Below are 21,251 nucleotides of genomic sequence, written 5' to 3'. Positions count from 1 at the left end.
AGAAGACTGCTAAAGCACTCGGCTAAACTGTACAGATCTTTGTAGACCAGGTAAAACTATGCTGTAGCCATGAATAGGATTAAACATGAAGCAGACAAAGTTTAAAAGCAATGGTCGCAGCTGGCATCCAAAGTGCTCTGTTCAATTCATGCACGCGTTCTCTGCTGGAAGCAGACTGAACTGGGGAGGCCAATTGTCCCAAGTTCTGCAGATAATGAACCAGATTGTACATGTCTTGGACCTATGCTCTCTCTCTATATTGTCCCTGCACATGGCCTTATGGTTTCCCTGTCAATCTGCCTGTCAAACAGACAGAAGAAACAGCACACAAAGCATCAATTACCATATTCATTTTTATTATTTCCCTTTCTTATTCAAAATCCCCCTTCATGAAAGTGTTCTCTATCGTTTCAGACTTACGTTTGTAAGCGCTGTGATTAACAATGTCACAGTTATGTAAAAAAAAAAATAATAATAATTGGTCAGAACACTTTAGGCTAGATTATTAAATATATATTTTCTTTACTCTAAAATTGTCAGGTAATTTTACTGTAGACACATTCCCTCCATGCAAACCCATACTAGATTGGACCGCATACTGTATCAGATCAGGAGCCAATTATTTTAATACAGAAAACAGTATATCACCAAATGGTGTCTGGAATCACAGAGTCTGTGGGTATTTCCAGGGCAGGAGAGCTGTGAATCCTGACTGTGAAACATTTGCACTGGGGAATGGAGTCTGAAAAATCCCGTTTGTGGCACAAACTTCGCCACTCTGAAATGATACAGTACATTAAACAACTTGGTTGAAAAACAGGCCTTTGTTAAAGCGAGGTCATTTCACAGACATTTAATTTATCCAAAACATTTCACAGACTGAGTGCTGTGAAATCCTTCTCAGCACTGCGAGCACGGAACTTCATTTCTTTACTAAGCGTGTCTGTAAAGCAGGTAACTCCAGCCACTGTTTCATTAACACAAATCAAAATATATTTCAATGGAAACACTCCCACAGCCCGGGATATTTAACAGAGGCTAGCATACTGTCACTCTCAATCGGGCTGGAATTACTTGCCAAGTTCAGCTCTGGACAGTGGTAGATATTTCTATTTTTAGTCTGACGCTACATTTTCATGGCAGAAGAAGAACATAATAACAAGTACTAGTGGACAGTCAGCCTTATCCTGTTTTTTTTTTCCTCTCTGAACGCATTCCTTATTGTGATAACAGCTGAAACGATTTATATCCAATAGAGCAATGTGCAAAATTTCTACATAAGTTGATTACTAGATTCAAATGTTATATAATACAAACGCAAACACACAGAAAGCGCGTATTTACATTGTTAAAAGTAGCGAAACTGTTTAAAAGGCACGCTGAATACAACGGACAGCTTTCCTTTAGCTACGTGTAATCTGTACCGTTCCTCTGTGATTGAAAAATCCAACTTTTGCTCCTTGCAACTGTTGCGTCTAGGTTATTGTTTTTATGTAACATCAGGTATATTTTCACAAATAATTAGTCAAACCGCATTAGAGTAAATATCGCTGTTTTGTAGCTGTTATAATACAGCACTTGTAAAATAAATACATACATACATACATATAAAAGAGTAGTGTACTATTATCTGTTCTACGAATTCTGCACAAGTTGGTCGAGTGACAGCGATACTGTACTTGCATTCAATTATATGGTGCTTGATAGCTTCATCATTCCATAAAGGGTACTGACTGTCCCTCGTGGCGATCTTATCATGTGAGCTTAGCCAATGTTGAATGAATGCATTACACGGCATACTTTACTGTAGTGTATCGAGGCAGACTAAATCGTGACATGGGGGTTCTGGTAATGTTGCTTGCTGCAATATCAAAGCACCTCAGTCTGCTGTAATTAAGTTTTTTTTTGTTTGTTTGTTTTTTTTTTGTCAAATAAAATACTTGTACTGCATTAGCATTGCTAAAGAACATATGACATGCAGCCATTCTGCACGTGCAGGCAGGTACAGCTTCACAAATAAGCTTTGAAAAAATAAATAAACTTCTACACCTCCGCAGTATAAAGTTAAGTCGATTAGCTGCATTTCCTTTACACACACGCTTTGCACAGAATAAGATACGGTAAGAGAATGCAGCAACCCGCTACGGACGGGGTACACTTACAGGTACGATGTGAAGACGCTCAGGTTTGCGGGCAGAGCCGTGAGCCCAAGGTCCGAGCAGTCAACTCGGAGGAGCATGCCATCCTCCTCGCAGTGACAAATGGACGGGCAGTCTCTCTGCGGCTTCCCGGCTTCGGTCCCCCCTCCAGCACCTACTAGCAGCAGCAACAGTGTCACCAAAGAGTAGTCGGGGAGAGGAGGATGCAACATCTCTGCAGTTTCAGGGAGAAACGACTGTACTAGCGAGCCTCTTGTGTAACGGAGCGGCGGCAGCTCTCACTAGCAGTGGGACGCTCTCATTCCTGGGCAGCTCGAAGCAGTGTCTCTTGTGACTGTCTGTGCAGCATTCCCTTCTCTCACAGCTTTAAACAGTCCTCCTGAACACCGCGCTCTGTGACGTCACTCGCTGCCATTCAAAGACTCGGGTTATGTGGGGCGAAAGAGCGCGCGGATGGGTCCCGCAGTTGTCTGATAGTAGTAACCGCAGAGGCTGCTGGCGCACCAGGACCGCAGACCCCACACACAAAAGTCATGTTGTCATCAAAACTACATTGCTTGAACTTGAAGTAGTACGAGAAAGCAGGAGATTGAGACTGCCAAAAAAACAAAACTACCAACATGATGTGTTTTTTTTAACCTTTTATTTATTTATTTTATATATAAAGAAGTTGCAAATGTACCGGGCGCTGCCTTTTTTGGTACTGTCCCATTTGAATACTGACACAGACACCCAAGAGATACAGTAGCATTTGACAGGTACTGTATACGGAACATCTTGTCTCATCCATTTCAACCCACAAAATAATGAATCCGAATTATACCTGATTGCTTACACAGTTCAGGAGACGCGTTTAAATAGTTAGCTGGTGCGAACACGCTGGGTATATATAGCCTTGTAAAAGCTAAATTGAGCATACCCTTATAAAAGCATATCAAAGTGCAGTAAACCAGAACATCTGACGCACAGTTACATGCACAGCAAAGCATCCTGAAAGCCATGGTATAACATTGAAAAGCATAGTCTAGCTTCATGGTATAAACATGGAAAAAAAAAACTACATTTTTATGAGGAGAATGTGTTTTTTTTGTTTGTTAGTTTTTTTTTTTTGTTTTTTTTTAACTTTGTAGGCCCGCATGTGTTTCCCTGCTATATGTGATTTACTCAGTCTCTGTAGACAAATCCCAATGATACAGAACCGAGTAAACATCAGAGCTGACAAAGAGATCTATTCCTGCACTAAGAGCCTGTTCACACTGGAGCTTTTTTCGTACTCGGTACGGTTAGGTTCGTTTGGAGAATAGTGTGAACATCAAAGTCCGATTGGCAAACGAACCGAACCGAACTGAGACCACTAGAAGAGGTAGTCTCAGTCCGTTTGGCAAAAGATCTGTTTGGTTCGCTTGAAAAACTTGAATGTGAACACTGGACGGTCTCGGTTCTTTTGCAAACAGGAAACGAACCCGGTAGATTTGGCTTGTCAGTAGCGTACAGTTACTGCATACACAACCAGGTGGTCAGAATGTACAGATGAGTGATATTGACAACGGGGGAAACAACGGCATTGTTAGAAATGTGAGCAGAAAACAATAATAATTAAAATCAGACTGACAAAACCCAGCGTGTTAGTTGTAATATCAACATACCTGGGTATTTATTAAAATTACCGTGGCTCCGGTTAAGAAAAAAAAAAATGTTTTCTTTATTTTTGTAGAATTGTTCAAGTTCATGTTGAATGATGTGAACTGCCTCCAATCGCTTTCATGATTCATCACTGACATTGGGAAAAAAATCACATTTACAGAAAATACAGTATTTATTATACAATATAGTACAGTATCTAAGTTAAACATTCCGTTTTTGGCTCGTTGTCCAGTTTAACAAAAGTCAGTTTAGGCAAAGTTATTCATGTTCTACAGAATGCTTGGCGCGTAAGTAAATATATTTACCAGTGCTGCAAAAAAAATAAATAAATAAATAAATTAAATAAAATACAAAATATTGTATTAAAAAAAGGAGCAGATTTCTTTTCTAAATTATTATATGTTCCTGATTTTGGTTTAGTAAATTTAAAGAAAGAAAACAATGCTATACAGTAGGATGTCAGTCTCCGGGTTTGCCACATTCCCAGGTATGAATTACGTGTTTGCTGTTGTCTTGCATAAATGAAATAAAACATAATTTATTTATTTATCGCTGTACTACTATTGTATTTGAATATTTACATAGTATGAAGAAGCAATGTAAGAAAATGTAAACATCCGATGGTCTTTTATTAATAAAAAAAACGAGTTCACTTGATTATTTCAATATGAACACAAGTGAACTGAACCCTGGGAAAACACGGAAGTGAACCACGAAAACGAGCCACATTTCCAAACGAACTCAGTACGTTTGTACACAAGGCAAGTGTGAACAGCTAGCACGGTGATACATTGTTTCAAAGCAAACAAACCGAACTGAGGACGTTTGAAATGAACCCAGTGTGAATACCCCCTAAAGCTTTATGGACAGGGTGCGCACTACATGCAATAAATAACGTGTCACCAGAAACGGTTTAGACTTCTTTTTTTAAATGAGATGCAGGTGTGTTGCAGGGCTGGCAACAGAGCTCACACACAGTGCATATATTGAGCACGGGGCATGAGCTGGGGGGTGTAAGGATAGGGCAGAAGGAGCAGTTAGTAGGATATTTAGTGGTCACTGACTGATGGCGGCGATGCCGACACATCACAGGGGCAGAGGACCCAGCAACCGAAACAGGATAGAAAAGATGGTCGCTGACTGAGGGCGACGATGCCGACACATCCTAGGGGCGAAGGACCCAGCAACCGAAGACAGGATAGAAAAGTGGTCACTGACTGAGGGCCACGATGCCGACACATCCCAGGGGCAAAGGGCCCAGCGACCGAAAACACATACAAGGGTTATAACTCGGGGAGCCGCCCCTCGAGAGGAAGTCGGTCCCGGAAGGCCGGGACACAAGAGGAGATGAGAGAGAGAGGTACCCAGCATCTGAGACTTCTGTAAAGGGGCGCTCGTTAAACCCCTGATTGGCCGAGACGTCACGCTGCCTGGGACCTGAAATAAGGACAAAGCATAGAGGTTAGTATGGGACTCGAGCACGAGGGCCACGTCCTGAAAGAAAGGCAGAATAGAACAGAGCCTTGAGTGAGGCAAGATAAGCGCAGGAGCTGCGACAGGACAGAATATGGCTGGGGGTCCGCTCTGACTCACATGGTGAGAACCCCCCTGAAGGTAAGGGAGGCGGATGCCTAGCCCTGAGGTCGGGGAAGTGAGACTCACTTGCCCCCCCAGAGATGACCGATGCGAAGGCATGTACGAAAGGTGGAGGAGGGGCAAAACGAAAAACACTAGACAGCAAAGGTGCAGGTGATCAGGGCTTAAATAGAAAATAGATGCTAATTAACGGGAAATTAGAAAATTAGAAGCCCCCAGCTCCACTCCCCCTGAACCACGCAAGCTAACATTTATAAAGCACTTGAATGAGTGAGAGGAATCTTAGCACAGTCTGCCACTACTCACGGGATCTAATTTAATAAGACAGAATCGTATTGTTTATTTATTTATAAAGATACATTTCTTTGTTTAAGTTGTATTGTTTTAGATGCTATTACTCCACCTGGTAGGGGATAGTCCACGCATTTTTAACTGTAAAAAAAGTGCTTTGTACCTTTCATTCTAAACGTACCTTTACTTAGCTTCCATGTATGCCCTCTCATCCTGATCGCTGTGCTGCAGTTGAAGTAGCGATTGATAACATTTAGGCTTTTAGAAACTTCAGTTAAAAAGGGGTCACCCTCAACTTTATGAGATATTTCAAGTTGAAATTGAGCAGAGCTACTGTATGCGTTCATGGAGAGCTGCACAAGGTGACAAGAATCTTAAATACTGGCTAATTTAATGATTAACTGCGTGGGAATATTATATTCCTGCATGACAATATACTGTAGGGATGTTAATAGCTTACACGTTTCAAAGTTATCCAAACATTAAATGTTTAGAATTGTGTCTAAATGTTTCAACATTAGAAGAAATATGCAGATGAAATATAGATGGTGGCTGGTTGGTTATAGTAAGAAGGACACACTGTGAGGTCATTTCTCTAATATCTAGTATTCATAATATATTCTAGATACTCTACAGGTATTCGTGTTGTACACATTTCTTTCTTTCTTCCATTCTTTATTCAATTTTTTCAGTCAAGGGTGTCTGAAACATTCGTTCATTCGTTCAATAAACACACACCCTGAGCTGAACCGAGCGAGAAACAATTGCAGGGCGGTTTTAACTGTAGGAATAACAGAGCCTTAAAAACAGGGAGAGAAACACTTGCCCTTATTTCAGCAGGGAGGTTATTCCAGCTCAGCAGGGAGGTTGTCCTTATTAAAGTTGCCACTATTTGTTATGGTATTGTTGCACTTTTGCCAAGCTCTTCCCATGTTTTACCATCGTTTACCCGGGTTTGCCATGTTTTACCATCGTTTACTCTGGTTTGCCATGTTTTACCATCGTTTACCTGGGTTTGCCATGTTTTACCATCGTTTACCCGGGTTTGCCATGTTTTACCATCGTTTACCTGGGTTTGCCATGTTTTACCATCGTTTACCCGGGTTTGCCATGTTTTACCATCGTTTACCTGGGTTTGCCATGTTTTACCATCGTTTACCCGGGTTTGCCATGTTTTACCATCGTTTACCCGGGTTTGCCATGTTTTACCATTGTTTACCTGGGTTTGCCATGTTTTACCATCGTTTACCCGGGTTTGCCATGTTTTACCATCGTTTACCCGGGTTTGCCATGTTTTACCATCGTTTACCCGGGTTTGCCATGTTTTACCATCATTTACCCAGGTTTGCCATGTTTTACCGTCGTTTACTCTGGTTTGCTATGTTTTACCGTCGTTTACTCTGGTTTCTAAGGGTTATTACAACACATGTAGTTGTTTATTTTAAGCTCTGGTGGAGTGCTTTTTGTTATGGGTCACCTGTGGTTACCAACATTCCAATTATGTTAAATTTGGTTGGCACGTTCAAATGTAGACTTGATCAGTTTAAGCTTACATTTTAAATGTTTTGGATATTAGATGGTATCTGACACCACTGCATGTAACTTTGCTCCACGGCCCCTGCAGTTGCATGGTATGTTACTTAAAAGAGCCGTCACGGTATTGAGGTCTGGGACAAATTCTGAAGGCAGATTGCATGCAGGCATTACTTGACTATAGAGAATAGGTTTGTTTGCTGCATGTTGGATTAGAATAGAGAACATCTTCTAAAGCAGTGCGGATGAATGGAACCCGTCCAGAAGTAAACCATCTCTCTTTGGATGAGAATGCCTGTGTGAAACCTCTTGCCTTGTTAACTCAAATAACCAGACAGCTTGTGTTGTGCATCTTTCAAGAAAAAAGAGATTTTCCAGTTCGATGACTTGTTCCCCCACCCCCTATTTTATAGATCCTGAGCATGTTATTTCATTTGTTCCAAGTGTTTTGTCTCTTCCATGTTAAATAGCTGCTTGATTGCTGCGGATTGACGAGTGACTGAATGACAGGTAGCAGGTGCTGCAGTAGCCTGCATTGAAGAGACACAAAGCAATGTGTTTCCACTCAGGTGTGCATCTCCTCTCCGTGTCCTTAATGGCTGTGGTTTGTTTATTTTGCGGGTGATGAGTTGAATGATACTGATGGGTATTTGAGTTGGGAAAGCACTGGGCAAGGGAACTCAAACTCACTAAACACAATTCATCCATAGCTTCAAACGCTCCATCATAAATTCTAAGGTAAATCTTATTTTTTTAAAACAAATGTTTTGTGCCAGTGCCTTCATCTCCTTGAATCGCTTTGAAACGTGCATGCCTTTATGACTTGACAACGTGAAATGTGGAGGTTACTCCCAGAATGAAATACCCTCCCAGGCAAATGTAATAAACTATTCGTAAAAGAGCCATTGTCTTCAAATGCCATGTTTCTCTTTCTATTTCCATTAGTGGTTCTGAGTTTGAGTTGCTCCCATATTCCTCTGACCTTACCTGGGCTTCTAGAGCTATTCTCATTCCATTTAAATCACGTGACTGTTACCTTTCAGCTCTGGAGTCAAAGCATTTAGGATTCTCCAGACAGACAAGCTTAAGCCAGATGAAGTAAGATTTGGAGACACATAATAATAGGCTTGGAGCAACACACCCCAGAACCAATATAGCATTAACTTGGTGTCAGTAGTGGGATTAATGGGCAATGCACGCCCCACCCCCCAGTCTTTTTTGTCGTTTTTCATTCCATGAAATAGATAATGGTCTGTGCTACCAGTCATCTCAAGAGATGGCATGTTCATAAAAAGCATTGGCATATATTCAAATAGTGGACAATTTCTGTTTTTTATTATAGGGATAACAAGATAACAGTTCTGTTTATGAAGTTAGTATTAAGGCTCACCCCAAAGCAGTAATAAACACCCACATTGATCATAAAGAACACTTTGACATTCAAGCATCATTCACTTTTCTGCTATTTTAGCACATGTCTGCAAAGGGAAAAATAACAACATTATTTATAAACATTATTAAGTGAACTGTAGACTTCAGCTCAAGTGAAAGGTTCTGGTGAATTAGCATTGCAGCAATATATTACTCACATCTATTTTAAGGCACTCAGCATTACCTTAAAGACAAAAGATTAAAACTAACAGACCATGGTTTATTTCAATGATGATTTACTTAGACACCATAAAAAAACATTCAAATGAATAGTTTCTGAGAAAAGTATGCAATTCTAAATTATTATTATTATTATTATTATTATTATTATTATTATTATTATTATTATTATTATTATTATTATAACAGTTTAGGGGGATATTATAAACCAGATGGCTCTCACTGGAGTATTTTTTTAATATACAGTATATATTTTTTAATTTAACACAATAGCGCTATATACAAAATTAATATGAAATGTAATTTGTTTCGTTTGTTAAAATGAAATTTCAATTATAGTTTCACACATCCATAGCTGTGGGCTACCAGTTGTCCGGCTGCTCTCTAAATTTCCCACCCGAATCTGTCTGTTTCTTCCCTGATGCTGACTTTCTGGCTCCCCACATGTTTCCATAAAGAAAGTAAACACCAAGCGAATTCCATGTTATCGTTTTCAGTATTATAGTATTTTTAAGGTAAAGTAAACACCAAGCGAATTCCATGTTATCGTTTTCAGTATTATAGTATTTTTAAGGTAAAGTAAACACCAAGCGAATTCCATGTTATTGATTTCAGTATTATAGTATTTTTAAGGTAAAGTAAACACCAAGCGAATTCCATGTTATCGTTTTCAGTATTATAGTATTTTTAAGGTAAAGTAAACACCAAGCGAATTCCATGTTATCGTTTTCAGTATTATAGTATTTTCAAGGTAAAGCGATAGCGGTCAAAGAATGCTGGGTTTGTTTTATAATAGTAATATTGCAAACCAAGGTGGTAATTTTCCAGCAAGTTAATGATTATGTAGATTAATGTTTAAAAGCTCTTTAAATGTCTCCTTGGCCTCTATTACCATCCTCTGGGTGGTTATTAACTGGCAAGTGAAGGAATAAATGTTGTATTGAAACTCTGGGACAGCCCTCTGAATCCCACCATGGCACATTCCAAATTCACCAGTAACCCGTCAAATATACACCTCAGAACTTTCACTAATGCTTTACTTTGAGTGGCATTTAATTGATAAGAAACTACCTATTTATTGAAGCTCAGTTAATAAATAGCCAATGGACATTTGCTAGAGAAATGTAATCATATGAAAATAACGGTATTATTAAAAAACCTGCTATGTTTACATAGCAATTTGTTATGTCCTAAATATTTTTTGTACTAGAAAACTACCAATATAAGAACATAAGAACATTTACAAAAGTGAGGTGGCCATACGGCTCATGGTTGATTGTCCGGTTCCTAGTAGTTCCTTTTAATCTCAAAGCTTTGTAAGTCGGATGCCAATGATTCAGCATCCACAGCATGGCAAGTGAGCCCATTTTGTCTAAAAGAAGTGTCTCCTAGCCTCTGTCCTTCAGTCAGACTGTGTCAACATAATTCCCAAATGTGTCCCTGGGTCCTGGTTCCTGTGCTGTGTTTACAGGGCTGGTTAGGGTTAACTTTGTCAGCTCCTTTAAGATTCTAACAACTTCAGCAGAGTCAAATTCAATTCAAATTCTTCAAAGCTCATTCTTTTAAGCTCTGAGATTAGCTTGGTTGCTCATTGTTGGACTCTCCCAGAAGCCACTAATCATGGGATACTCCCAAAACATATGCAGGTAGGTACCAGTTGCTACAGAAGTGATGCTCTCATCTGGAAACGCCTATGTAGGGTAGCGTATGCTGAAGCCTCAAATGGATCAATTGATCAGCTACATTTTTGGTATTGTCCCTCACCACTACCCAATCAGAACTTCCACTCATCTTATCTAATTCTCAGTGCTAAGGAGTGGTAATGAATGGGCCAATATCAAGACAAAGAAAGTGACTGTAAAGATATGTCTTTATTTTCAATGTACTGCCTACAAAAAGGGTTGGGTGCGTTGGAACATTCAAACAGATACACATGTGCTGTTACCTAACTCCTGTTGATTTAATCAGCCTCGTGGGTAGAGAATGATGCTGGTAGATGTGGGTAACTGAGTGCTACTGCAGCCTTTATTCTGATGTAGATTAAGCTCCTGAACAAAGTTAATATACAACTAGAAACAAAATTGATGTGCACAAAGCCAGTGACTGAATCTTCAAACATACCGAAATCTGAGCTAAAGCATAAACCCTGAACAGCAGGATCTTTCTTGGCTGATGTCTTCATATCTGCACTGTGAAATGAGTCATCTTATCTGATCAACAGTTCATACCAGTCTTGAAATTTGTTTGAAATTATCTTGCAATTAAAAACATGCTCAAATAGTTAATAGGTTATGGTTAACCCTCAACTGTTGCATGGGCTCCTTCCAGTTTGTAATCAGTTATTTAATTTATTCACTGAGTTGTTCAAACATATACAGTATCTCAAAAAGCTTTTTTTTCACAAACAAACTTTGAGAATCCCAACAGGAAGAAACAACCAAAAAGAAACATGTCTATTTTGGGATCAGTCAGACCACATTACTGAGTTTTAAACTAATAAAAACAATATCGTCAAACTATTTATAATGATGTATTTTTTCCCTTTTTAGCTGATAAGCAGATGGGAAATGGATTAACTGGTGACTCATAATTTGTGGAATTATTGTTTGTGGAAGACTGTAGGAAGTACCATCTTATCATTATTGCAGTGTTCCCCTGTGTAAGTAATTGTCATTATCTCCAAGTTATACATGTAGCATGAATTGTACATGGGGTGAAATACAGGGAACCATTTTTATTACAAGTGTATGAGTAGCAAAGCTATTTTTTGAAATGCTGATGTCAAGAGATGTTATAAAATATGTAGCATCAATGGATTTTCTTGTGCCTTACTAACTGACAATAATGAGAGCGGAAATCTTCCGTCGCAGAACGTATTCCAATTAAACGCTGTTTAAACTATTATCTCTGTGGCTCTGAAGACACACGTTTTAGAGTCAAGCCACGCAGCTTAGTATTTATTTGCTTTACATTGTAATGTTTATTGCTGCAAACCTTTGGGTTTACAGTGTGAATAGCCATTAGTGGGAAGGTTAAAAAATAATGTAATAAACAGATTTCACCCGGTCGTAAATGTGTGGCTTCGGGTTCATTTAAGTTCTTCACTCAGGTTTTATTACATCCAGACAACAATTTATAAACCATGTTTGACTTCAATATGCCAATCCCAGCCAACAACTTTGAAGAGGACACACTGACAGACACTGTTCTGTAAATAAATCACTTTTTTTATTACATTTTACTGTGGAAATGGATATATGCGTATGATATCATCCATAACTTTAAACGCTCACTCATGAAATCCTAGCATTATTGAGATAAAGTTATTACTGCCAGTGTCTGACAGGAAGAAGTTCAGAGAGAGACAGGTATATTAGTCTTCGTGGCCCGTATTAATGGCATTTCTCTTGATTCTATGTGCATTGTCTTTTTTAGATTTGCCCCACAGTTCTTCTTCTGCCTTAGTTAATCAGAAACCCAAGGATGGAAATAAGACTCCTATTGCATAGTAGTTACACCCATTTCAGGCTTTACTACAGGCTTAATTAGCCCCAGGTGTGGCAGGGTCAAAACCCTGCCGGTGCACGTGTGTGTGTTGGTGTGGGGAATATTGGGTTGGCAGGGAGGGGGTTAAATTTCTCCCTGTCAAAACACGTAGGAATGTGGCTGGAGCCGACAATTGAATAAATTACTACATTATTAATTAGGCTGCCGCCACAGGCGTATAAAATAGGTGTTCACGGGTGTTAGAGAGAAGCATTAGGATTGATGTTGGTGATAAAGGTGGAGGCCTGTGTTCGTGTTCCAGGAGTTCCAGGAGTGGATCAAACTGCTATGCAATGGCAGTCTTATTTCCATTCCAGGAAACTATTAAATAAAGCATACAAAGCCATATACTGTACATTCCTAAGAAATAAAAGTTATTGAAGTATAAAGTTACCATTGTAATGGAAAAATATAACATGGTTGGCTGGAATAAGAAACAGTGGTTGTGTTTTAAATGAAGCTCTTGTTAGCAGTTAAATACAATGATATGTTTTAATTTACTAAAAATCAATGTTTGTGTTTGATTCTTAAACATTTGGCTTTAGAGGTGTTGGGGCACTTTGATCTCAAGGTTGAATTAACTAATCATGCAAGCTCGATTTAATTGTTTAAAACCTTAGTTAATCCGTTAATCAAACTGTAAAATGTAATCCATTGTATACGTTTTAAAAAACAACAGGATAGCCACACCATAACTGCTGTTAAGCGGACTCAGGACTGTGCTTGTAGAGTTCAGCTCCTTCAGCTCCTTCCTATGAACTATAGTGTTACTCTGTTATCATTGACTCCTTCAGCTGGCACTGAAATATTTGAAAGATAGGCTGAATCGCTATGTAGAAGAAAACAATGTGTGGGGCAAGTTAATGTAAACAAATGTGTAGCTGTTAAAGGTTCAAATACAAAGATGACAAAGACTTGAAACATTAAGAGCAGATCAGAGAGAGGGCACTCAGTCCTGTCTAGCTGTAACCAGTCATGCCAAGGAATCCTCAATCGACTTTGAACTGATAACGACCCGCTCAACAGTCAGCTGTGATTGAATTTGTTTTAATAGTTTAAAAAAAAAAAAAAAAAAAAACAGTAAATATCTTTAAAAGTGCCTTTAAACAAAGTTACTGTCATTTGAATGAAATAGCTGACTTAAAAATAGGTATCTAATATTTGCTGAAACGTTTTTACCAGATCTAGTTTATAACAATTTACTTAAAGATAAACTAACCATTAACAAAAAATGTTTAATCAACACAAAATGTAAAGTGAGACCCTTCTAAATATACATAAATAAAAGTCCTTGACAAGTGCACTAGACCAAACCTCTGCTCCATGTACAGTAGTAGGTTATCTGTCCACAGTTCTTGGGTTCAGTGCCTCATCTTTTCAGTGTCCATTATCTGTCAGTCTCTAATGAAGGGGTACCCCCGAAGGCACCTGTCTTTGATCTGGTTTTGCTTTATTTATACACCTGTGACCTTTCCTTCTCTCTTGAGTCAGTGGCTGGACTCTTTGTGGGTTGATGCGACACTGACATTTATGGATCCAACACTCCTATTAATAATTCCATTAGCCATGCGCTGATCAAAGAGCCTGCATGTAAAGGTCTGACTCTTGACACAACTCAGGCTGTGCCAGTGGGGACATGTTCTAATCTGAATCAGATCAGCATCCAGCCTGACAGGACGAACCTCCATCCTCAGCAAACTTAAAATAGTTTTAGGGAATTCAAATCCTGGGGCGATTTTCTTAAGGGATACTTGACTTGATAATCTCATATTTGTAACCACAGCTGAGTGTGACGAGACAGGTTCATCATTTTATGATGCTTCCCATCCTTGTGAGGTGGAGTAGAACCCAGCTCTTTATTAGACAACCTCATTATTCTTGAACTGCCGTCTTGTCAATCCAGGCACACGAGGAAATGAGAGATCCCTGTTTTAATCAATGAGAGAGCCCTGTTTTAATCAGTGAGAGATCCCTCTGTTTTAATCAATGAGAGAGCCTCCTGTTTTAATCAATGAGATCCCTGTTTTAATCAATGAGCAACCCCTCTGTTTTAATCAATGAGAAAGCCATGTTTTAATCAATGAGCGACCCCTCTGTTTTAATCAATGAGAGAGCCCTGTTTTAATCAATGAGCGACCCCTCTGTTTTAATCAGTGAGAGATCCCTCTGTTTTAATCAATGAGAGAGCCCTGTTTTAATCAATGAGCGACCCCTCTGTTTTAATCAATGAGAGAGCCCTGTTTTAATCAATGAGCGACCCCTCTGTTTTAATCAATGAGAGAGCCCTGTTTTAATCAATGAGCGACCCCTCTGTTTTAATCAATGAGAGAGCCTCCTGTTTTAATCATTGAGAGCCCTGTTTTAATCAATGAGCGACCCCTCTGTTTTAATCAATGAGAGAGCCCTGTTTTAATCAATGAGCGACCCCTCTGTTTTAATCAGTGAGAGATCCCTCTGTTTTAATCAATGAGAGAGCCCTGTTTTAATCAATGAATGACCCCTCTGTTTTAATCAGTGAGACATCCCTCTGTTTTAATCAATGAGAGAGCCTCCTGTTTTAATCAATGAGAGAGCCCTGTTTTAATCAATGAGCGACCCCTCTGTTTTAATCAGTGAGAGATCCCTCTGTTTTAATCAATGTGAGATCCTGTTTTAATCAATGAATGACCCCTCTGTTTTAATCAGTGAGAGATCCCTCTGTTTTAATCAATGAGAGAGCCTCCTGTTTTAATCAATGAAAGATCCCTGTTTTAATCAATGAGATCCCTGTTTTAATCAATGAGCGACCCCTCTGTTTTAATCCGTGAGAGATCCCTGTTTTAATCAATATGAGATCCCCCTGTTTTAATCAATGAAAGATCCCTGTTTTAATCAATGAAAGATCCCTGTTTTAATCAATGAGAGAGCCCTGTTTTAATCAATGAGAGAGCCCTGTTTTAATCAATGAGAGAGCCCTCTGTTTTAATCAATGAGAGATCCCTGTTTTAATCAATGAGAGCCCTGTTTTAATCAATGAGAGAGCCCCGTTTTCATCAATGAGAGAGCCCCGTTTTCATCAATGAGCGACCCCTCTGTTTTAATCAATGAGCGACCCCTCTGTTTTAATCAATGAGAGAGCCTCCTGTTTTAATCAATGAGAGAGCCCTCTGTTTTAATCAATGAGAGATCCCTGTTTTAATCAATGAGAGATCCCTGTTTTAATCAATGAGAGAGCCCTGTTTTAATCAATGAGAGAGCCCTGTTTTAATCAATGAGAGAGCCCTGTTTTAATCAATGAGAGAGCCCTGTTTTAATCAATGAGAGATCCCTGTTTTAATCAATGAGAGAGCCCTGTTTTAATCAATGAGAGATCCCTGTTTTAATCAATGAGAGAGCCCTGTTTTAATCAATGAGAGAGCCCTGTTTTAATCAATGAGAGAGCCCCGTTTTCATCAATGAGAGAGCCCTGTTTTAATCAATGAGAGAGCCCCGTTTTCATCAATGAGAGAGCCCCGTTTTCATCAATGAGAGAGCCCTGTTTTAATCAATGAGAGGTCCCTCTGTTTTAGTCAGTGAGAGATCCCTCTGTTTTAATCAATGAGCGACCCCTCTGTTTTAATCAATGAGCGACCCCTCTGTTTTAATCAATGAGAGAGCCTCCTGTTTTAATCAATGAGAGCCCTGTTTTAATCAATGAGCGACCCCTCTGTTTTAATCAATGAGAAAGCCATGTTTTAATAAATGAGATATCCCTCTGTTTTAATCAATGAGATCCCTGTTTTAATCAATGGGAGATCCCTGTTTTAATCAACTAATTATACCTGTTTTAACCAATGAGAGATCCCTCTGTTTTAATCAGTGAGCGATCCCTCTGTTTTAATCAGTGAGAGATCCCTCTTTTTTAATCAATGTGAGATCCTGTTTTAATCAATGAGAGATCCCTCTGTTTTAATCAGTGAGCGATCCCTCTGTTTTAATCAGTGAGAGATCCCTCTTTTTTAATCGATGTGAGATCCTGTTTTAATCAGTGAGAGATCCCTCTGTTTTAATTGTTCATATATTTGTGGCATTAGTAAAAAGTGGAGCAGAGTATACACTTTCTGTAAGGTACAGTAAGAGAGTGTTAAACCACAGGAATTCCAGATTTTATAACAGAATCAAAATGAGTAAAAAAAATTTATTATTATTATTATTAAAATAAAGTAAAAAGGGGAAAGGTTGGTTTTAATTATTATTTTTTTAAGAAATATATGTGCAAGTAAAAGGTGATACTTTGTGTGTAGGATATCTTTTATTGTTATAAGAGATGTCATCTCATGCAGTTTATAATATTGGGCACCTTACGCACAATGTATTATAAATCATAAAAGCTTCTCAGTTAATATGAAACATGCACAGTTATTGTATGATCTGTGCTAGAGATGACATCTATAAGGAGCATAAAATGGAATTCTGACACAAACTTAACAGCTGATTTCTCCTACAGTCCGTGATTTATAATTTTAAAAACAGGAAACAGCACAAGCACAACACAGTAAACAACTGCTCTTACTGTGCCTGAAACTCAGGTGTTTCTTTCTAGTCATATAAAAGTGTCTTGATCTATTCTTGATCTGTTCTTAGACTATCTTTAATCTCGCAGACTGGTTGACACACAGCACAGATTAATGAAAGGTGGTTGAAATTTAAATTTCAAGTTTTTATGTTTTGAAAAAACTGCACTCAAAGGAGTTTCAGTTCGTCAGTGTTTACAGGACCCGCTAATCTTTACACATTGTGTGGGACCTTTAATCAGACTAAGCGATGAGTCACACGCTTCTTGTGAACATGCTGATAAAATGATGTGTGTGTCTTGAAGAATAAACAGAATCTATTCCTTATTATCACTTGTCTGTGGTTACTCTGCGCATGCTGTCCTGTCACTGAGACGCTGTGAATTACTGCCCTCTACAGGTAAGATTTGTCACCTGCAAGGCTGTGTCATACTGATTTTCCTGTAAAGAAATGAGAGGGCTCAATTCACATTTTTGATACATTTTACATAAATAGAGCAAATAATGGTTAACCCTTTCAGTCCTGGCCTTTATTTTAGGATCGTATGTTAACGTATGCCGTCGGAAATCACATTTAAACCTCACAGGACTCGTAGGTCCCAGTCTGAGATAGTAAAATATATTTTAAAAAAAAATCCTGTTCTCATGTATACTCAGTACAGAGTTCATTGTTAGCACAGATTATTTGAGTATTAGAATGTTTGTCTGTCTGTGTATGTTTACAAATATATATATATATATATATATATATATATATATATATATATATATATATATATATATATATATCATTATATATATATATATATATATATATACATATATATATATATATACAGTGCCTTGCGAAAGTATTCAGCCCCCTTGAACTTTGCGACCTTTTGCCACATTTCAGGCTTCAAACATAAAGATATGAAACTGTAATTTTTTGTGAAGAATCAACAACAAGTGGGACACAATCATGAAGTGGAACGAAATTTATTGGATATTTCAAACTTTTTTAACAAATAAAAAACTGAAAAATTGGGCGTGCAAAATTATTCAGCCCCTTTACTTTCAGTGCAGCAAACTCTCTCCAGAAGTTCAGTGAGGATCTCTGAATGATCCAATGTTGACCTAAATGACTAATGATGATAAATAGAATCCACCTGTGTGTAATCAAGTCTCCGTATAAATGCACCTGCACTGTGATAGTCTCAGAGGTCCGTTTAAAGCGCAGAGAGCATCATGAAGAACAAGGAACACACCAGGCAGGTCCGAGATACTGTTGTGGAGAAGTTTAAAGCCGGATTTGGATACAAAAAGATTTCCCAAGCTTTAAACATCCCAAGGAGCACTGTGCAAGCGATAATATTGAAATGGAAGGAGTATCAGACCACTGCAAATCTACCAAGACCTGGTCGTCCCTCTAAACTTTCAGCTCATACAAGGAGAAGACTGATCAGAGATGCAGCCAAGAGGCCCATGATCACTCTGGATGAACTGCAGAGATCTACAGCTGAGGTGGGAGACTCTGTCCATAGGACAACAATCAGTCGTATACTGCAGAAATCTGGCCTTTATGGAAGAGTGGCAAGAAGAAAGCCATTTCTTAAAGATATCCATAAAAAGTGTTGTTTACAGTTTGCCACAAGCCACCTGGGAGACACACCAAACATGTGGAAGAAGGTGCTCTGGTCAGATGAAACCAAAATCGAACTTTTTGGCAACAATGCAAAACGTTATGTTTGGCATAAAAGTAACACAGCTCATCACCCTGAACACACCATCCCCACTGTCAAACATGGTGGTGGCAGCATCATGGTTTGGGCCTGCTTTTCTTCAGCAGGGACAGGGAAGATGGTTAAAATTGATGGGAAGATGGATGGAGCCAAATACAGGACCATTCTGGAAGAAAACCTGATGGAGTCTGCAAAAGACCTGAGACTGGGACGGAGATTTGTCTTCCAACAAGACAATGATCCAAAACATGAAGCAAAATCTACAATGGAATGGTTCACAAATAAACATATCCAGGTGTTAGAATGGCCAAGTCAAAGTCCAGACCTGAATCCAATCGAGAATCTGTGGAAAGAACTGAAAACTGCTGTTCACAAATGCTCTCCATCCAACCTCACTGAGCTCGAGCTGTTTTGCAAGGAGGAATGGGCAAAAATTTCAGTCTCTCGATGTGCAAAACTGATAGAGACATACCCCAAGCGACTTACAGCTGTAATCGCAGCAAAAGGTGGCGCTACAAAGTATTAACTTAAGGGGGCTGAATAATTTTGCACGCCCCATTTTTCAGTTTTTTATTTGTTAAAAAAGTTTGAAATATCCAATAAATTTCGTTCCACTTCATGATTGTGTCCCACTTGTTGTTGATTCTTCACAAAAAATTACAGTTTCATATCTTTATGTTTGAAGCCTGAAATGTGGCAAAAGGTCGCAAAGTTCAAGGGGGCCGAATACTTTCGCAAGGCACTGTATATATATATATGAACTGCTTTTCTATTCTATTGAAACTTGCTAAGAACATACATTTTTATGTGTATACGGTGGATATAGTTCGTGGGGGTCTATTGTGTTACCTGTAGCTCCAATTTTGAATTTCTAGCCGTGGTGAGGGATGAGCGTTGCTGTTCGGACTGTATTCTGTGGGAAGAAACTAAATGAACACAGTGCTTCCTACAGTGCCAACACACCCAGCCATACTTCGAAATTGCATGAGTGGAGTAAATCTGCTTGGAGAAGCTGTGGTTTGACAAGAAGCTTATGCCGTTTTTTTCTGGCAAGAAGAGTTCCCACAAAGTTTTAATGACTGAGGCTAGACATGCTATAGAGTGTAAGTGCCAGTGTCCACTGACACTCAAGTCGCCACAGTCTCTAAAATAATTAAAACCCACAAAATAATGAGCCGACAGCGTGATACAATAAGCAGCACTTGTACTAAGCCTTTCAGGACATCCTGTGGTGTGGCCGAGAATTTTCATTTTCCGTTCATGATTTAAGCCTTGATTTGTCTGTGAAGTACAGCTGTGTTGTCATCTAGGACTTTCTGGAAAAGAAAGGTAATTGGGACAATGGCACAGGCTACACTCATGAGGGCATATTGCAGGCAGTTTCCATGAGAGTTTCCCCTCACTACTCTGCAAGTGGACCTCCAATCTGACCTGAGCATCTTACCTGAGCTGCTGTCCACACAGCACAGCACTGTGTTAACCACCTGGTTTATCTGAGGCAATCTCTGTAAATAAACCTAATACAAGTAGACTGGCGGTGGTAAGCAGCATGGATTTACACCGGATTGGCCAGGAATGTATATACTGAATATACAGAGGAGACTAAATGATTGTTCGTGGTATACGTTTTTTTATTTGCCAGAGGAGGAAGTCCCAGTAAATCTTTTATTTTGATGTAAGGACATCCTCCTAAAGTGAATAAAACCTGTATACAGTACCATCAACAATCATTCACTATCTTAAGTAAAATAACAAAGTGTATCCCACACTAGCTATCCCCAGGCTTGTGGTATATGATATTCAATGTGACGCTATGGGATCACAATAAGTGGGCAGCAGTGTGGGCAGCAGTGTGGAGCAGTGGTTAGGTCTCTGGACTCTTGACCAGAGGGTTGTGGGTTCAATCCCCAGTGGGGGACACTGCTGTTGTACCCTTGAGCAAGGTACTTTACCTAGATTGCTCCAGTAAAAACCCAACTGTATAAATGGGGAATTGTATGTAAAAATAATGTGATATCTTGTAACAATTGTAAGTCGCCCTGGATAAGGGCGTCTGCTAAGAAATAAATAATAATAATAATAATAAGTATTTGTCAACCAGTATTTTCATTTTGAAACATTTAATGTACATTATATAGAATCGACATCCTGGATAAAAGGAAATGATAGTTTGTGGATATATATTATTGTAGGTCTTCACATTTCCTTCAGACAGATGAAGAGGATTGTAACAGAAGCAGAACAAATTCAGGACAGGATATTGCCCTTTATCACATTTCCCCAAATACCGACGGCTTACCTCATCACAGTGCAGAAATTCATAACGTTTACTTTATTTTATCAGCATCAGCTCTCAATCACAAACATCTGACAGCTGACAAAACCATGCAGGAAAATGCCAGCAAGTGCTATTTTTTGGTTCCCAGTAAATACAACTGGTAGTTGGTTTACTGGTTTACAGAAAGCCATTACAGATTGATATTTTTCCATTGCTTGTTAAAACAAACAATACCAGCAATGGCAATACAATGGATTTAGAACTAATCGTACATGCTACATGCTACAGTCACACACTGGTCCTGCTACTGGTTGGTAAACATGTGAACCTGTAATTGTGG

At 39.0% G+C, this 21,251-nt stretch overlaps 1 protein-coding gene across 6 annotated transcripts in view; it reads right to left on the bottom strand.

Moving 5' to 3' along the window:
- LOC117419431 (leucine-rich repeat-containing G-protein coupled receptor 5-like) overlaps positions 1 to 2,565 on the bottom strand; it is a 61,286-nt gene extending 58,721 nt beyond the window's left edge. For 3 of the 6 annotated variants that reach the window (XM_034926173.2, XM_058985630.1, XM_058985631.1), the window contains exon 1: positions 2,163 to 2,564. In XM_034926173.2, coding sequence (XP_034782064.2) covers positions 2,163 to 2,371 — 209 coding nt within the window. In that variant the 5' untranslated portion in view covers positions 2,372 to 2,564. Of the gene's footprint in view, positions 1 to 2,162 lie in introns of all 6 variants that reach the window. The other 3 variants (XM_058985628.1, XM_058985629.1, XM_034032166.3) reach the window with 3 other exon arrangements.
- Positions 2,566 to 21,251: the final 18,686 nt, after the last annotated feature.

This window comes from Acipenser ruthenus, chromosome 14 (assembly GCF_902713425.1).
Source record: "Acipenser ruthenus chromosome 14, fAciRut3.2 maternal haplotype, whole genome shotgun sequence".
Classification (NCBI taxonomy): domain Eukaryota; kingdom Metazoa; phylum Chordata; class Actinopteri; order Acipenseriformes; family Acipenseridae; genus Acipenser; species Acipenser ruthenus.
The sequence above is the reverse complement of the archived record's forward strand: the minus strand, read 5'-3'. Positions and strand labels throughout refer to the sequence as shown.